Here is a 13,637-nt window from a genome sequence, read left to right as displayed (position 1 = left end):
TGCCTTCCTAACTACCAACTCAGCCTGCAAGAGAAACCTGGACTAAGACACCCAAGTCCCTTTGCACTTCTGATTTCTGAATTTTCTCCCTATTTAGAAAATAGTCCATGCCTCTATTCTCCCTACCAAAGTGCATGATCTCACACTTTCTTGTGTTGTATTTCATCTGCTACTTGTTTGCTCACTCTCCTAACCTGTCTAAATCTTTCTGCAGCATCTCTGCCTCCTCAATCCTTCCTGCATCTATCCTGTCCATTCCTGAATAAAGTTTCTATAAAACAATCTTATTCCCTCGCAGTACGTCAGTTCCACTATCCCAGGAATCTGTCTGTCTCTTTCTTTCTATCCCTCCATTTATCTCTGTCTTTCATTATCTCTTTATCTCTATATATCCCTCTATCCCTTTAAACTCCTCCCACTATCTGTCTCTATTTATCCATCTATCTTTCTGTCTCTCTCTATCTCTCTCTATCTATCCCTCTCTCCACTTATTTATTTCTCTCTCACTATCTCTATCTATCCCTCTATTCATCCACATCTGTCTCTCATTATCTGTCTATCTCTATCTAAGCCTCTGTCCATCTGTTTAACTCACTCCCTGTCAATCCCTCTGTCCAACTATGTCCCTCTCACTTGCTCTATCACTCTCCCCACTTATTTATCTCTGTCTCACTATCTGTCTATCTATCTCTGTCACCATCTATTTATAAGACCATAAGACATAGGAATGGAAGTAAGGCCATTTAGCCTATCGAGTCCACTCCGCCATTCAATCATGGCTGTTGGGCATTTCAACTCCACTTACCAGCATTCTCCCCGAAGCCCTTAATTCTTTGTGACATCAAGAATTTATCAATCTCTGCCTTGAAGACATTTAGCGTCCCAGCCTCCACTGCACTCTGTGGCAATGAATTCCACAGGCCCACCACTCTCTGGCTGAAGAAATGTCTCTGCATTTCTGTTCTGAATTGACCCCTCTAATTCTAAGGCTGTGTCCATGGGTCCTAGTCTCCTCACCTAATGGAAACAATTTCCTAGCGTCCACCCTTTCCAAGCCATGTATTATCTTGTAAGTTTCTATTAAATCTCCCCTTAATCTTCTATTCCAATGAATACAATCCCAGGATCTCTCTCTCTATCTATTCCTCTATCCAACTATTTATCTCTTTCTCTCTCTCTCTCTCTCTCTCTCTCTCACTACTTCTGCTTCTTTATCTATCATCTATCTGAAATATGCTAAGGCATCCCGAATAAGTTCATGTTTTCCTGCGTTGAACAAAACAGCAGCATCAAGTTGATTGTCAGAATTTCTGTGGACAGCCTGGTCTGCTCACTGCATGTGGTCCTTGTAAGTGCATTGGTGATCGTTTTCTTAGTAGACTACTGTTAACACGGCAGTTCTCACAGAAAGTGTTCGGAATTTCTGAGAGTGGAAATGTTCACAAAACGTCTTTACGGATGCACAGCAATGTAACACTCTTAATCCCAGGCTAGTCTTACAGTGTTACCCTAGCCCCTGTCAACTGACAATGGGATGAGATGTGTTTTTCTGCATGGATAATTAATGGGAAAAGAAATGGAAGCTCACTTAATCCAGATATGGAGATAGTGAGGAGTGCAGATGCTGGAAAGTCAGACTTGAATAAACTATAGAGCTAGAAAAAGCACAGCAGGCCAGGCAGCATCAGAAGAGCAGGGAGAGTCAACGTTTTGGGCAGGACCCTTCATCCGGACTCTTGACCTTGAAACAAACATAACGATTGGGTAAATTATTAACAAATCAAAATAAAAAGGCACTGAATATCGATGTAATTGTTTTGAGCACAATAATAGGTCAAACTCCCTTTGAACCAATTCTGAAGAAGAGTCTTTAGACTCAAAATGTTAACTGTGTTTCTCTCTCCACAGCTGCACCCAGAACTGCTGATTTATTCCAGAAATTTCTGTCCTGAAAAAGCATTAGAGGTTTTACAATTTATTGATAGGTTTGCTTTGTTAGAGTCATTATTCAATTATCACCATTGGTTGTATTTGTTCTTGGAAAACAAAGCTAGGAAATGACTGTTGAGGGATTTGAGCAGTTTAAAGTGAATGTGATGTGCCATTTCTTTGACTACTGATATAAAACAGGCATTAGCCAATTGATTTTAACATTCAGCACCTTTGTGGGAACTGTTTAACTGCTCAATTTTCCAATACAAGTCATTTGTAGATTCAGGTAGTTTAAGCTTGCATCTCAGCCTTCTTTGGCATTGTGGATGATAATCAAAATAAAATCTCCATCAGTTTTATGAGAAATAAAACCATAAAATGAACCTGACCACATATTCTGAGCTGATACTTGAGTACAATCCTGAAAGCATGCCAACTTGCATAGAAGTTAAACAAAGTCAAACACTTCTGAAGAAACACAATGTGTGTCTCATTTATTTTGCATCTCTTCCCATACATTTTTGATGTGAAGTGTTAGAAGGTTTTGAACAGATTTTCGGTAGCCATGAAGTTGTGGAGTGGGATGTTGCTTCAGGGTCTTCAGACTTCAGAGGCAGTGTGACATCAACTGAGTTATATGACCTCCAGCCAATCCTAAGGTGGTCTTCAAAGGAGGTTCTTGTGTTTTATCAAACATCCTTCCATGCTGCCTAAGACTGAATAACTGATCTGCATTTTTTTGTAATACATGGGGCAGAGACAGTTACACTGTTGATATCTAACAACATAATTTGGAGGCCTGGCTAATTTGTCTCTGGCACTAATCATATGTCATTTTCATCTCCAGCCAGTTATTCCAACAAGTCCTACCAGTAGCTCTACAACACCAACAAGCACCATTGGCATGTCATCAAAGTATGATAGTTCTACACTTCATGACGTCTTCATTCTATCTCCCCTTTCAGGAATCTATGGTCCAAGGTAAGTCTTAGAATGGGCAGCCCTGACTTCAACTTAAACACTGATCAATTGTCACTCAACATTCGGGTCACCTGAAAAAACGCTGACTTTTCAATTGATTACTGTTGATAAGCATAGAACTCTGTGTCTTAAAAATGTCTCCTTTTGTGAGAGTTAAAATACTAATCACCATATTGTTTATCTGGTGTTTCTGACATCGGTGTCCTTAGATTTCTTCTTAACCTTATACTTCTTTCCTTTTAGTTTGAGGATTCAGACTTTGTAATTCACAAGGGATATGAGCACTTCTTTCAGAGTGTAAAGCAAAGCGCCATTGCATTCTGCAGTATGTTCTTCCAATAAAGTGACCATTTGATAGCCATCAAACTGGCTTTAGAAGGATTTGCAACCAGAAAATGTCGATATGCTTGTTGCTGTGGGACTAATGGTTGTTTTTGATCTTTTATTTCCCCGTCTAAGGGATGAATTGGGGATATTGCCTTGTGACGACATTGGCAAGTATGGGATAGCAAAATCTGGGATGAAAAGTTCCGAATCTTCCAGCTACTTCCTGGATCATGAAAGTGGAAAATATTACACATTGATGGAAGGAGAAGGTCTGCCCATGAGCTCGGAATATGAAAGAGGGAGAGCAACTGGTATCCGGAGAAGGGAGAAAACATCTACTCATGGTTGGTATCTGTTCTGTGTTTTCGAGTATTTCATCTTTATCATAAGGATCTGCATTCTTTCCAGTTGGAAGTCATTTAGAACGTATCCTACCCTCTGGCATGGCACATAGCGGTGAGGAATTTAAGAAAGTGTAAAGCAAAATTAAAAGGAAAATAGTGTCAAAATTGGAATCGTACCATTCACCTAACTTGTTGGTAATCAGTTTATCCTGTAACTTTTGGCTAAGTAAGTACATGCCTCACATTCCTTAACTTCCTGTGTTTAAGACCTCAGCCCTTGGTAAAGATCAGGGAGAAGTTTGGAGACAGTTCAAACAGGCAAATTGAATGGGGTTTTCCACTCTCTGAAGGTGTGCAGTACATGGCAGGAAGGGCAAATAACTAGACAGATTTGGTTTGTCTGTTTGGTTCCTGCCACCTCATCAGTCAGGTTCTGGGAAAGAAGATTCATCAGCGATTACTACAAATTTGAAACCTTTACACGGTCGATTAATGACCAGGATGCAGCTCAATCTCTCATCAGCGCAATTAACCATCTTACAATCTCTACAGTACGGAAAGAGGCCATTTATCCCATCAAGTGACCACCGACTCTTCAAAAAGCATCCCATCCAGACACAACCCCCCATCATATCCCTGATCAGACACTACAGACATTTTAGCCTCCAATTGCCTCAATTTGCTCAAAGCTATCCCTCTGCCCTTACCTCTGACATCCCCTCACCTTGCGATGCCCACCTTGAGATTCCCTGACTCAGCCACATGTTGTTGCTGCCCTTCATGAGTTTGGGCCACCATTCTTTGATTAACTGGTCACATCTGGCCTGGTGGGATTTCAGTGTTAAGCTGAAAATGTGTTGCTGGAAAAGCGCAGCAGGTCCGGCAGCATCCAAGGAACAGGAATCCTGAAGAAGGGCTTATGCCCAAAACGTCGATTATCCTGCTCCTTTGATGCTGCGCTTTTCCAGCAACACATTTTCAGCTCTGATCTCCAGCATCTGCAGTCCTTTCTCCTTTCAGTGTTCATGCTCATGATAAGCTGAGAAGCTTGTCAATCATCTGATGTGATTGACAGGGGCTTAATCAGATAGGATTCTCAGTGGTGGGGTCAGGGATTTAGTTGTTCGTGAAGGTGCCTGGCATTATTTCACGCAGGAATCACTGTCCAAATAGCTTACGAGCTGATGCACACAAAGATAAGCTCATCAAATCTGTCCCATCTACCCTGGTTTAACACATGCTCACTGCAAACTCCGTCCATTCACCTCATTCCCTTCACTGTAGTGAAGCCTGCAACCTGCTGGGAGAGAGAAAAGCCAAGCAGCATTTAGTTGTCATCCTTTGGCATTGTATGAACTCCCAAGGTTCAGGAGGCCACAGTCTGCAAGACGCCATAGGTTTCTGTTGACAGGTGGTTAAAGTTCCCCAATACTGTTCTCTCACATTATATCTCTGAAGTCATAGAGTCATAGAGTCCTACAGGATGGAGCCAGGCCCTTTGGCCCAAAGTGGTCCATGCCAATCAAAATGTCCGTCAATGCTAACCCCATTTCCCTGCACTTGGCCCATATCCTTCTAAACCTTTCCTATCCATGTATTTGTCGAAATACCTTTTAAATGTTATTAATGTACCCACCCCAACCACTTCCGCTGGCAGTTCATTCCATCTGCGTACCACCCTCCGTGTAAAAAACTTGTCCCTCAGGGTCCCTTTTATTCTTTCCCCATTAACTTTAAAATGGTGCCCTCTCATCCTTGATTCCCCAACTCTGGGAAAAAAGACTGAGCATATTCATTCCTATCCATGCCGCTCCCCCTCAGTCTCCTATGCTCTAAAGATAAAATTCCTAGCTTGTTCAGCCTCTCCCTATAACTCGGTCTGTTGAGTCCAAGCAACATCCTTGTATAACTGCAACATAACTTCTCAATTTCTATACCCAATGCCCTGACTGATGAAGGCCAGTGTGCCAAAAGCCTTCTTCACTGCCCTGTCTACCTGTGGCTCCACTTTCAGAGAACTGTGCACTTGAACTCCAAGGTCCCTCAGTTCCATTACATACCTTAAGGTCTGACCTTGATTTGACATTCCAAAATGCAAAACCTCACACTTATCTATATTAAACTCCATTTGCCATTCCTCGCCCCCACTTCCCCAGCTGATCACGATCCTGTTGCAATTTCTGACAATCTTCCTCACTGTCCATGATACCTCTCATTTTAGTGTCATCTGAAAAATTAATAATCGTGCTTTGTACATTCTCATCCAAATCGTTGATATAGATAACAAACAACAATGGGCCCAGCACCAACCCCAAGACACTCCACTAGTCACAGCCCTCCAGTCCAACAAGGATCCTTCTACTATTATCCTCTGCTGGATGTAGGTTTGCTCGCTTTGTTTGGAGGACCACTGATGATGTTATCTAGTATGGTGACAAAACGTCTGAAAATGAACCTTGCAACTCAGCGAGTAAACCTACACCCAGAACCACAACCTGAACTATAAACCTTCTCAAAACTCGCTATTACCCTCTGCTTCCTACCATCAAACCAACTTTGTATCCAATTTTCCAGCTGCCCCTAGATTCCATGGAATCTAACCTTCCAGAGCAGCCTACCATGTGGAACCTTATCAAAAGCCTTACTGAAATCCCTATACACTGCATCTACCACACTGCCCTCATTAACCTTCCTGGTCACTTTATGAAAAAAGTTTAAAAATTTTGTGACGTATGATCTCCCATGCAGAAAGCCATGCTGACTATTCCTAATCAATCCCTGTCTTTTCAAATGCATGTATATCTTACCTTTCAGAATCTTCTCAATTAACTTACCAATCACGTATATTGAGCTTACTGGTCTATAGTTCCCAGGATTTTCTTTGCAGTCCTTCATTTGCTTCCCTACAGTCTTCCAGGACCTCACCCATGCCTAATGATGATTCAAAAACATCAGCCAGGACTCCCGCAATTCTCTCCTCTCTTGCATTGTTTTTGAATATGTCTTGTCAGGACCAGGAGATTTATCCACCCTCATACATGTTAATATATCAACACATCCTCTACTGTGATATGGACTGTCCCCAAGATATCATCACTAACTTCTCCAAGTTCCCAGGTCTTCACGTCTTTCTCCACGGTAAACACAGAGGAAAAATATTCATTGAGGAACTCACCCATCTCTGCAGTTCTATACATACATGTCCACTTTGGTCCTTGGGGTGTCCTATTCTCTCTCTAGTTATTCTTTTTCCTTTAGTATACTTAAAGAACCTCTTTGGATTCACCCTAAACTTCTCAGCCAAGGCCCCTTTTGCCCTCCTGATTTCCTTCTTCAGTAACTTCCTGTATCCTCTTCATACCTCCAGGGACTCCTTTGATCCCAGCTGCCTGTACCTGAGCCATGCTTTCTTTTTTCCAGTCAAAGCATCAAGATCTCTTGTCATCCAGGGTTCCCTATTCTTGTCAACCTTGACTTTCACCCTCACAGGAACATATAGACCTTGAACTCTAGCTGTCTCACTTTTAAAGGCATCCCACTTGCTGCAGGTCCTTTTGTCTGCAAACAAACTACTCCAATCAAACCGTGCAAGTTCCTGTGTAATTCCATCAAAATTCGCCTTACCCCAATTTAGAACTTGAACCTAAGCACCAGATTTGTCCCTCTCCATAACTATTTTAAAACCAATAGAACTATGGTCACTGGTTCCAAAGTGCTCCCCCACTGTCACCTCCTTCACCAGTCCTACCCTATTTCCCAATTTTAGGTCGGGCTTTGCCTCTTCCCGAGTAGGACCCTCTTTATACTGCTTGAGGAAACTTTCCTGAATGCACTTAACAAATTCCACCCCTCTAAGCACTTAAAGCTTTGGCAATCCCAGTCTATGTTCAGAAAGTTTGCATCCCCTAATATGACAACCCTATTTCTCCTGCAAGTCTCCCCAATCTCCCTGCATGTTCATTCCTCTAATTCCCGTTGACTATTTGGGGTATAATACAAACCCCAATAACTTCGCTAGCCCCTTCTTATTTCTTAGCTCCACCCGCAAAAGCTTCACTGGATGATACTTCAATGAATGGAGCAGTACACAGGAATTCACTCACATTTCACAATATTCCTTCGTGGAATTACATGGCCTGACCACTTTTTCCATTCATTGTAACTCCCCAGGAAAAAGATAAAGAGTTTAATTTATATTAAGCATTCCATTGTCAAAAAATGTTGCAAAGAATTTCACACAATGTTTAGAAGTGCAGTCATTGTGATTAGGCAAATGAGCCAGTTAATGTTTACACAGTGCAATTCCACAGATGGTAGCGATTTGGATATAATGTTGTCTTGTAATATTTCCAAATTGGCTGATGATGCCAAATTGAGGGGAAGGTAAGTTGTAAGAAGGATACAAGGAGGCATCAAAAGGATTTTGACATGCTAAGGAAAGTGCTGGAACATGGCAGTTTGAATATAATGTGAATAAGTATGAAATTATTCAATGTGGCAGAAAAATGACAGAATGGTGAATTACTTCTGAAATGGTGAAACACTGGAAAATGCCAGTGTGCAAAGGGCTCTTGTGTCCTTGGTCATGTTCGCATTCAGCTATGGCATACAGTAAAGCAAATATTACATTGGTATTCATTTCAAGATGATGTAAATACAGAAGTAAAGGTGCCTTGCTGCATTTGTACAGAGCCATGGTGAGACCTCACCTTTTGTTTTCCTTGTCTAAGGAATGATATACTTGCCATAGAGGGATTTCATTGGAGATTTACCAGATTAATCTGTGGAATTAACAAAGACAGGTTGAGGAAGCTGGCTGCATGTTCCCTAGAGTTATACAGAATGAGAGGGAGTCTCATTTAAACTTATGAAATTATTCCAGAATGCTTCTTCAGGCTGGCGTGTCTAGAGCCAGGAGACATGATTTCAGTACAAGAGGCAGGCCATTTAAGACTGAGATGAGAAGGAATTTCTTCATTCAGAGTATGGTGAAACTTTGGAATTCTCTTCCATAGAGGTCTGTGGAAAGTCAATCATTGAATAGGGTCAGGACAGAAATCACTAGGTTTCTGGAAACATGTGACATTGAGAGATATGAAGATGTTGTGGGAAAGATGATTAGCAATGATCTCAAATGATAGGGCAGGCTCAATGGGCTGAATGGCCTACTCCTGTTCAATGAATGATGGACGTCTCCACACAAAATAAACCACTGCTAACGCCATGCACTGTGCTAGTTCGCATGTGGAACCAATAAAACAAGGAGGCAGTCCAGCCCGCTCTCTGTGTCAGCTCTTGGAGAGTGAGTCGTGCGAGGAATAGGCACAGCAGTTTCTGAAACAGCATGAGAGACAGCAGGAAGAGCAGCTTCATAAAGACAGAGAATGCGGGGATGGCAACTTCATAAAGAATAGGAGAGATGGCTGATTTGCAATGTATAGTGATGCCAACTGCATGGGTTCAGTTCCTACACCAGTTGAAGTTACCATGAAGGACCCTCCTTCTCAATCTTTTTCTCGCCTGAGGCATAATGACCCTCAGGTTAAACCATCACCGGCCTCCTCTCTCTGAGAGAGCCTCCCTATGGTCTGGTAGGATTATGGTGACTTTACTGTTTGATAATTACACCGGAAATCTCAAGATTCAGTTATTTTGTGAGACCTTGTTGAAATTGTACCTCTTTTGACTAGGACGGGCATGGCTGAAGAAGAGAGAAACTAGAAGGTTTGAAAAAGAGTGAAGAATTGTGGCAAGGCGACTTAGGAAGAGTTATTTATATTGATCCAAGCATCAGTAAATGCAAACATTTAAAGCACTGAATTTTGAATGTAAGGGTTTGTTGTGGCATATAATATCCATTTCAGGATGAAACTTGGAAGTGCAGAGAACTAGCAGAGTTACATTGGATCAAATATGACCTTCCAGTGGCGTAATCTAATGATGCTGTTTATTGGCATACAAGTTTGACAGTCAGAAATCAACAAAATGTTGAGATTAAGTTAACTTGGTGTTAACTTAACTTAACACCAAGTTAAGTCTGGTGTTTTAACTTTTAATAGAAAATATAGTCTCAACTTACTTTTGATTAGTCTAAAGAACATTTATCTTGAAACAAATGTAATATCAGTAATTTCTGCATTACATTTTCTGATTCTGTAGAGTGTAGAGCTGTGGTACCCTGCTGTACTCTCTCACAGAAACATGAGGATCTTGGAAAAATTATTTATCTCCTCCCATTCTCTTGCATTTCAGCTCTCTGCAAACTAAAACAAAATCTCAAAAAGCATGCAATTCTTTAATGCTGTTGACATCCTCATCATACCCCAGTAAATCACATTTCGAGTAGAATTGCTGTTGCTTCTTGGATAAAAATGAATTTGTGCCAGACATTATTTTCTAAGACCTGGTTGGAGTAATTTCTCAAGCTGATTAACCTAAACTGCAATATGATGAGCCAGACTAATTTTCTACGTCTGCTGTTCTGCCCATCTTAAATACTTGTTTCTTTGAAAGGCTCATGTTTTGACATCTGCTTTAACAGTGCCCATCTTTCCTTGTGGAGCTACTGAGACTGTACACCTGATAGCCCTAATCCTCTGAAAGGACTGGTAACAATGTGATCCCAGTTTACCTAGGATTTTGAGTATAGAATCCCTACAGTGCAGAAATCGGCCATTTGACCGATCACCAACCCTCCAAACAGCATCCCAAGCAGACCCACTATATTCCAATAAACCATGACTAACCTACCAAGCCTCCACATCCCTTGGTACTATGGGACAATCTCGCATGGCCAATCCACTTAACCTGCACATCTTTGGACTGTGGGAGGAAACTGGAGCACTCAGTGGAACATGCTGACCATGCAGAAAGTCACCCAAGGTTGAAATTGAACCTCGGTCCCTGATGCTGTGGGCAGCAGTACTAACAGTGCTGCCCACATAGGTAGCCTTGAGAAAATAGATTCCCTCACCTAGTTTCCATCACACATTGGCTCAGATGCCCATTTCACTTCCAAATTCCATGTGATTCAAGACTATCATTGTCTGTGCCAAATCCCCCCTCACGGCAAGTAGATGGATTTAATACAAGTTATAGCAAATGATTATACACTTTCTTTTATTTGTTCATGGGCCAGCATTTATTGTCCAATCCTACATGCCCAGAAGGCATTTATTGCTGTGGGTCTGGAATCACAGGAAGACCAATTTCCTTCCCTCAAGGATTTTACTGAATGATGATTACTGTAAGGAAAGCAATTAACAGTAGCTACAAAGTTGCCATAATGCTAACATTTTATTACTTTTTATTTGGTAGGATACAGACCCATGTCTCCTGAATAAGTGGAGTTTCTCAAGCTTGCAATTTCAAATAAACCTGTTGGACCATAACCTGATGTGGTTTAGTTTTTTTATCAGTCGAGGGGATTGGATTACCAGTCCAGTAACGCTCCCAGTACACCAAAGAGCTTTCCATAACTTATACTTCCTATTGGCACATTGCTTCAGATTGTATAGGAGGGTTTCCAGCCCATCCTGAACTCATTCTGTTCCCGAGCTTGCATTTCTGTTTACATTCAAATGCTAAATAAATGTAAGTTGCTGTTGATGATCTTCATAAAATGTCAAGGCCTATAAATTTACCTCTCATTTTTGAAGTTTATTCCCATCGTTTAACTTAATTTGTAGGTCATTGAAATCATTCCTAATAACTGCTCTTTATTCCTCAGATACTCTTTGTTCCTTGCTTGATTAATTAGGTTAACTTCTGCTTTTGGCTCACTGATCATTAATTCTCAGTCATTAATTTGAAGCATTTTGTATGACAAATTTCCAACCTAGTAACCTCATCTGAGGTTAAGTCAGCTTATGGATGGATTGTCATATTTTCATAATAACATGCTCTTCTCATTTTCCCATCCTTTCCAAATATTTTCAAAACTCTGAAGTAACCTTTATTGAATGTCATCACTTATCAAAGATATCATACAATCCTGACAGTGTGAAAACAGGCCATTCAGTTCACTGCAACCTTCTGAAGCGTATTCCCACCAGGACCAACCCCCTTAACCACAACTAATCCACCCAGCCTGCACTTCCTCAACATTATGGGCAATTTAGCATGGCCAAACAACCTAACCTGCATATCTTTGGACTGTGGGAGGAAACTAGAACTCCCAGAAGAAGGGCCCATAGATATGGGGAGAATGTATAAACTCCACACAGATAATTGCCCAAGGCTGGAACTGAACCTGGGTCCTTGGTGCTGTGAGGCAGCAGTGCGAACCACTGAGCCACCATGCCATCTCATGGCTGTATGTATACTGGCAATGAGTATGTGTATCGTGAGAACAGCAAAACAACCCAAAAGCATGCTCTTCCCTCTTTGTTTACAAATAAATTGCACATCTTCCAACAATTCAATGGTTTAATTTCATTGTTACGTTCTAACCTTGCTCTTTAACAAAAACAATTTGCACACATCTCACTGCTGTAAATTGTGATGATCTCTGAATTAGATGCTTGGACTTGAACCTAGTAATTATTCCTAGGATGCGTTGGTACTGTACCAGTCATTCAAAGTCATCGCAGTATTTGTGTTGTTGCCTCTCGCTTGTTTGGCACCATAATTTTAGAGGAGAGGCTGTGTGCTCTCTGATGCATACATAGTCCAGAGCTCATTCGCAGTAGTTTGCAGTACAAATAATTACAGGATAGGGAATGGAGGATCTCTGCTTTCTAAACCAGTTCAAGTACAACATATCCCAGGACCACCTCAAATCATTCCTTTCCACCAATCCCCTGAAAAGCATGCTCTGTGTCGACTGCAAATCAGTTTCAATGCTACATCTCTCTTACTCTGTGTGGTGTTAGCCAAAACGGTGTGCGACCACTCTCTCCACAGAGTGTCACTTTTCTTCATTAAGGGTTATTGAACTGCCAAACTCATTACAGTCTTAGTCTAAACATATATGAACGAGCTGAACTCCAAAGGTGACATTGACTGCCCTTGACATCAAGGTCTTATCAAAGAGACCTAGCAAAGTTAGAGTCAATGGGAATCAGGGTGAAAACATTCTGCTGGTGGGACAACAGTTGTGGTTGTTGGAGATCAATCATCTCATCTCCTGGACATCACTGCAGGAATTCTTCAGGGTAGTGTCCAAGACCCAACCATCCTCAGCTGCTTCATCAATGACCTTCCCTCCATCATAAGGTCAGAAGGGGAGGTGTTTGCTGATGATTGCACAATGTTCAGCACCATTCATCATTCCTCAGACACTGAAGTAGTCTATATCCAAATGTAGCAAGACCTGGACATCATTCAGGTGTGGGCTGATAAATGGCAAGCTCCATTCATACCACACGAATGGGAGGCAATAACTATCTCCAACGAAATAGAATCTGACATCTCCCCTTGATGTTCAGTGGCTGTCAATGTATTTATCCACTATCAACATCCTAGAGATTGTCATTGACCAGGAATTAAAATGCACTTAGCCATATAAGTATGGTGGCTCCAAGAGCAAGTCAAAGTCTTGGAATATTGCAGTGAGTAACTACAGTGAGTGATTCCTATTGACACCCCAAAGCCGATCCACATCGACAAGGCACAGGTAAGGAGTATGACGGAATACTCCCCACTTGCCTGGATGGGGACAGCTCCAACAATACTCAAGTTTGTTGCCATTAAGGATAAGGCTTTGGAACACCTGACGGCCCCACCACACCTCCCCTGCCACCCTGCACCAGCATTGTGACTGTATCTTCAGGCCAAGGACTGTAGCAGTTCAACAAAGCAACTTACCATTACTTTCTCAAAGACAATCGGGGATGTGCAATAAATGATGGCCTAGTAAGTGACATCCATACACCTATGAATTGATAAGGAACAAGGCCCAGTTTGGTCACTGACTCTGAACGTATATTACCACTATAATGTGGAGGAGCTGGTGTTGGACTGGGGTGGACAAAGTTAAAAATCATCGAGGAGAAAGTGAGGTCTGCAGATGCTGGAGTATCAGAGCTGAAAATGTGTTGCTGGAAAAGCGCA

The 13,637-nt window shown here is 41.6% G+C and overlaps 1 protein-coding gene across 1 annotated transcript in view; it reads left to right on the top strand.

Moving 5' to 3' along the window:
- si:ch211-26b3.4 (connector enhancer of kinase suppressor of ras 2) overlaps nucleotides 1-13,637 on the top strand; it is a 582,714-nt gene that overhangs the window by 334,048 nt on the left and 235,029 nt on the right. Inside the window, 2 exon segments of the mRNA XM_060832168.1 lie at nucleotides 2,780-2,913; nucleotides 3,373-3,584. Coding sequence (XP_060688151.1) covers nucleotides 2,780-2,913; nucleotides 3,373-3,584 — 346 coding nt within the window.

The sequence above is a fragment of the Hemiscyllium ocellatum genome, chromosome 11 (assembly GCF_020745735.1).
Source record: "Hemiscyllium ocellatum isolate sHemOce1 chromosome 11, sHemOce1.pat.X.cur, whole genome shotgun sequence".
NCBI lineage: Eukaryota > Metazoa > Chordata > Chondrichthyes > Orectolobiformes > Hemiscylliidae > Hemiscyllium > Hemiscyllium ocellatum.
Note: the sequence above shows the minus strand (reverse complement) of the source record. Positions and strands in the feature narration are given on the sequence as shown.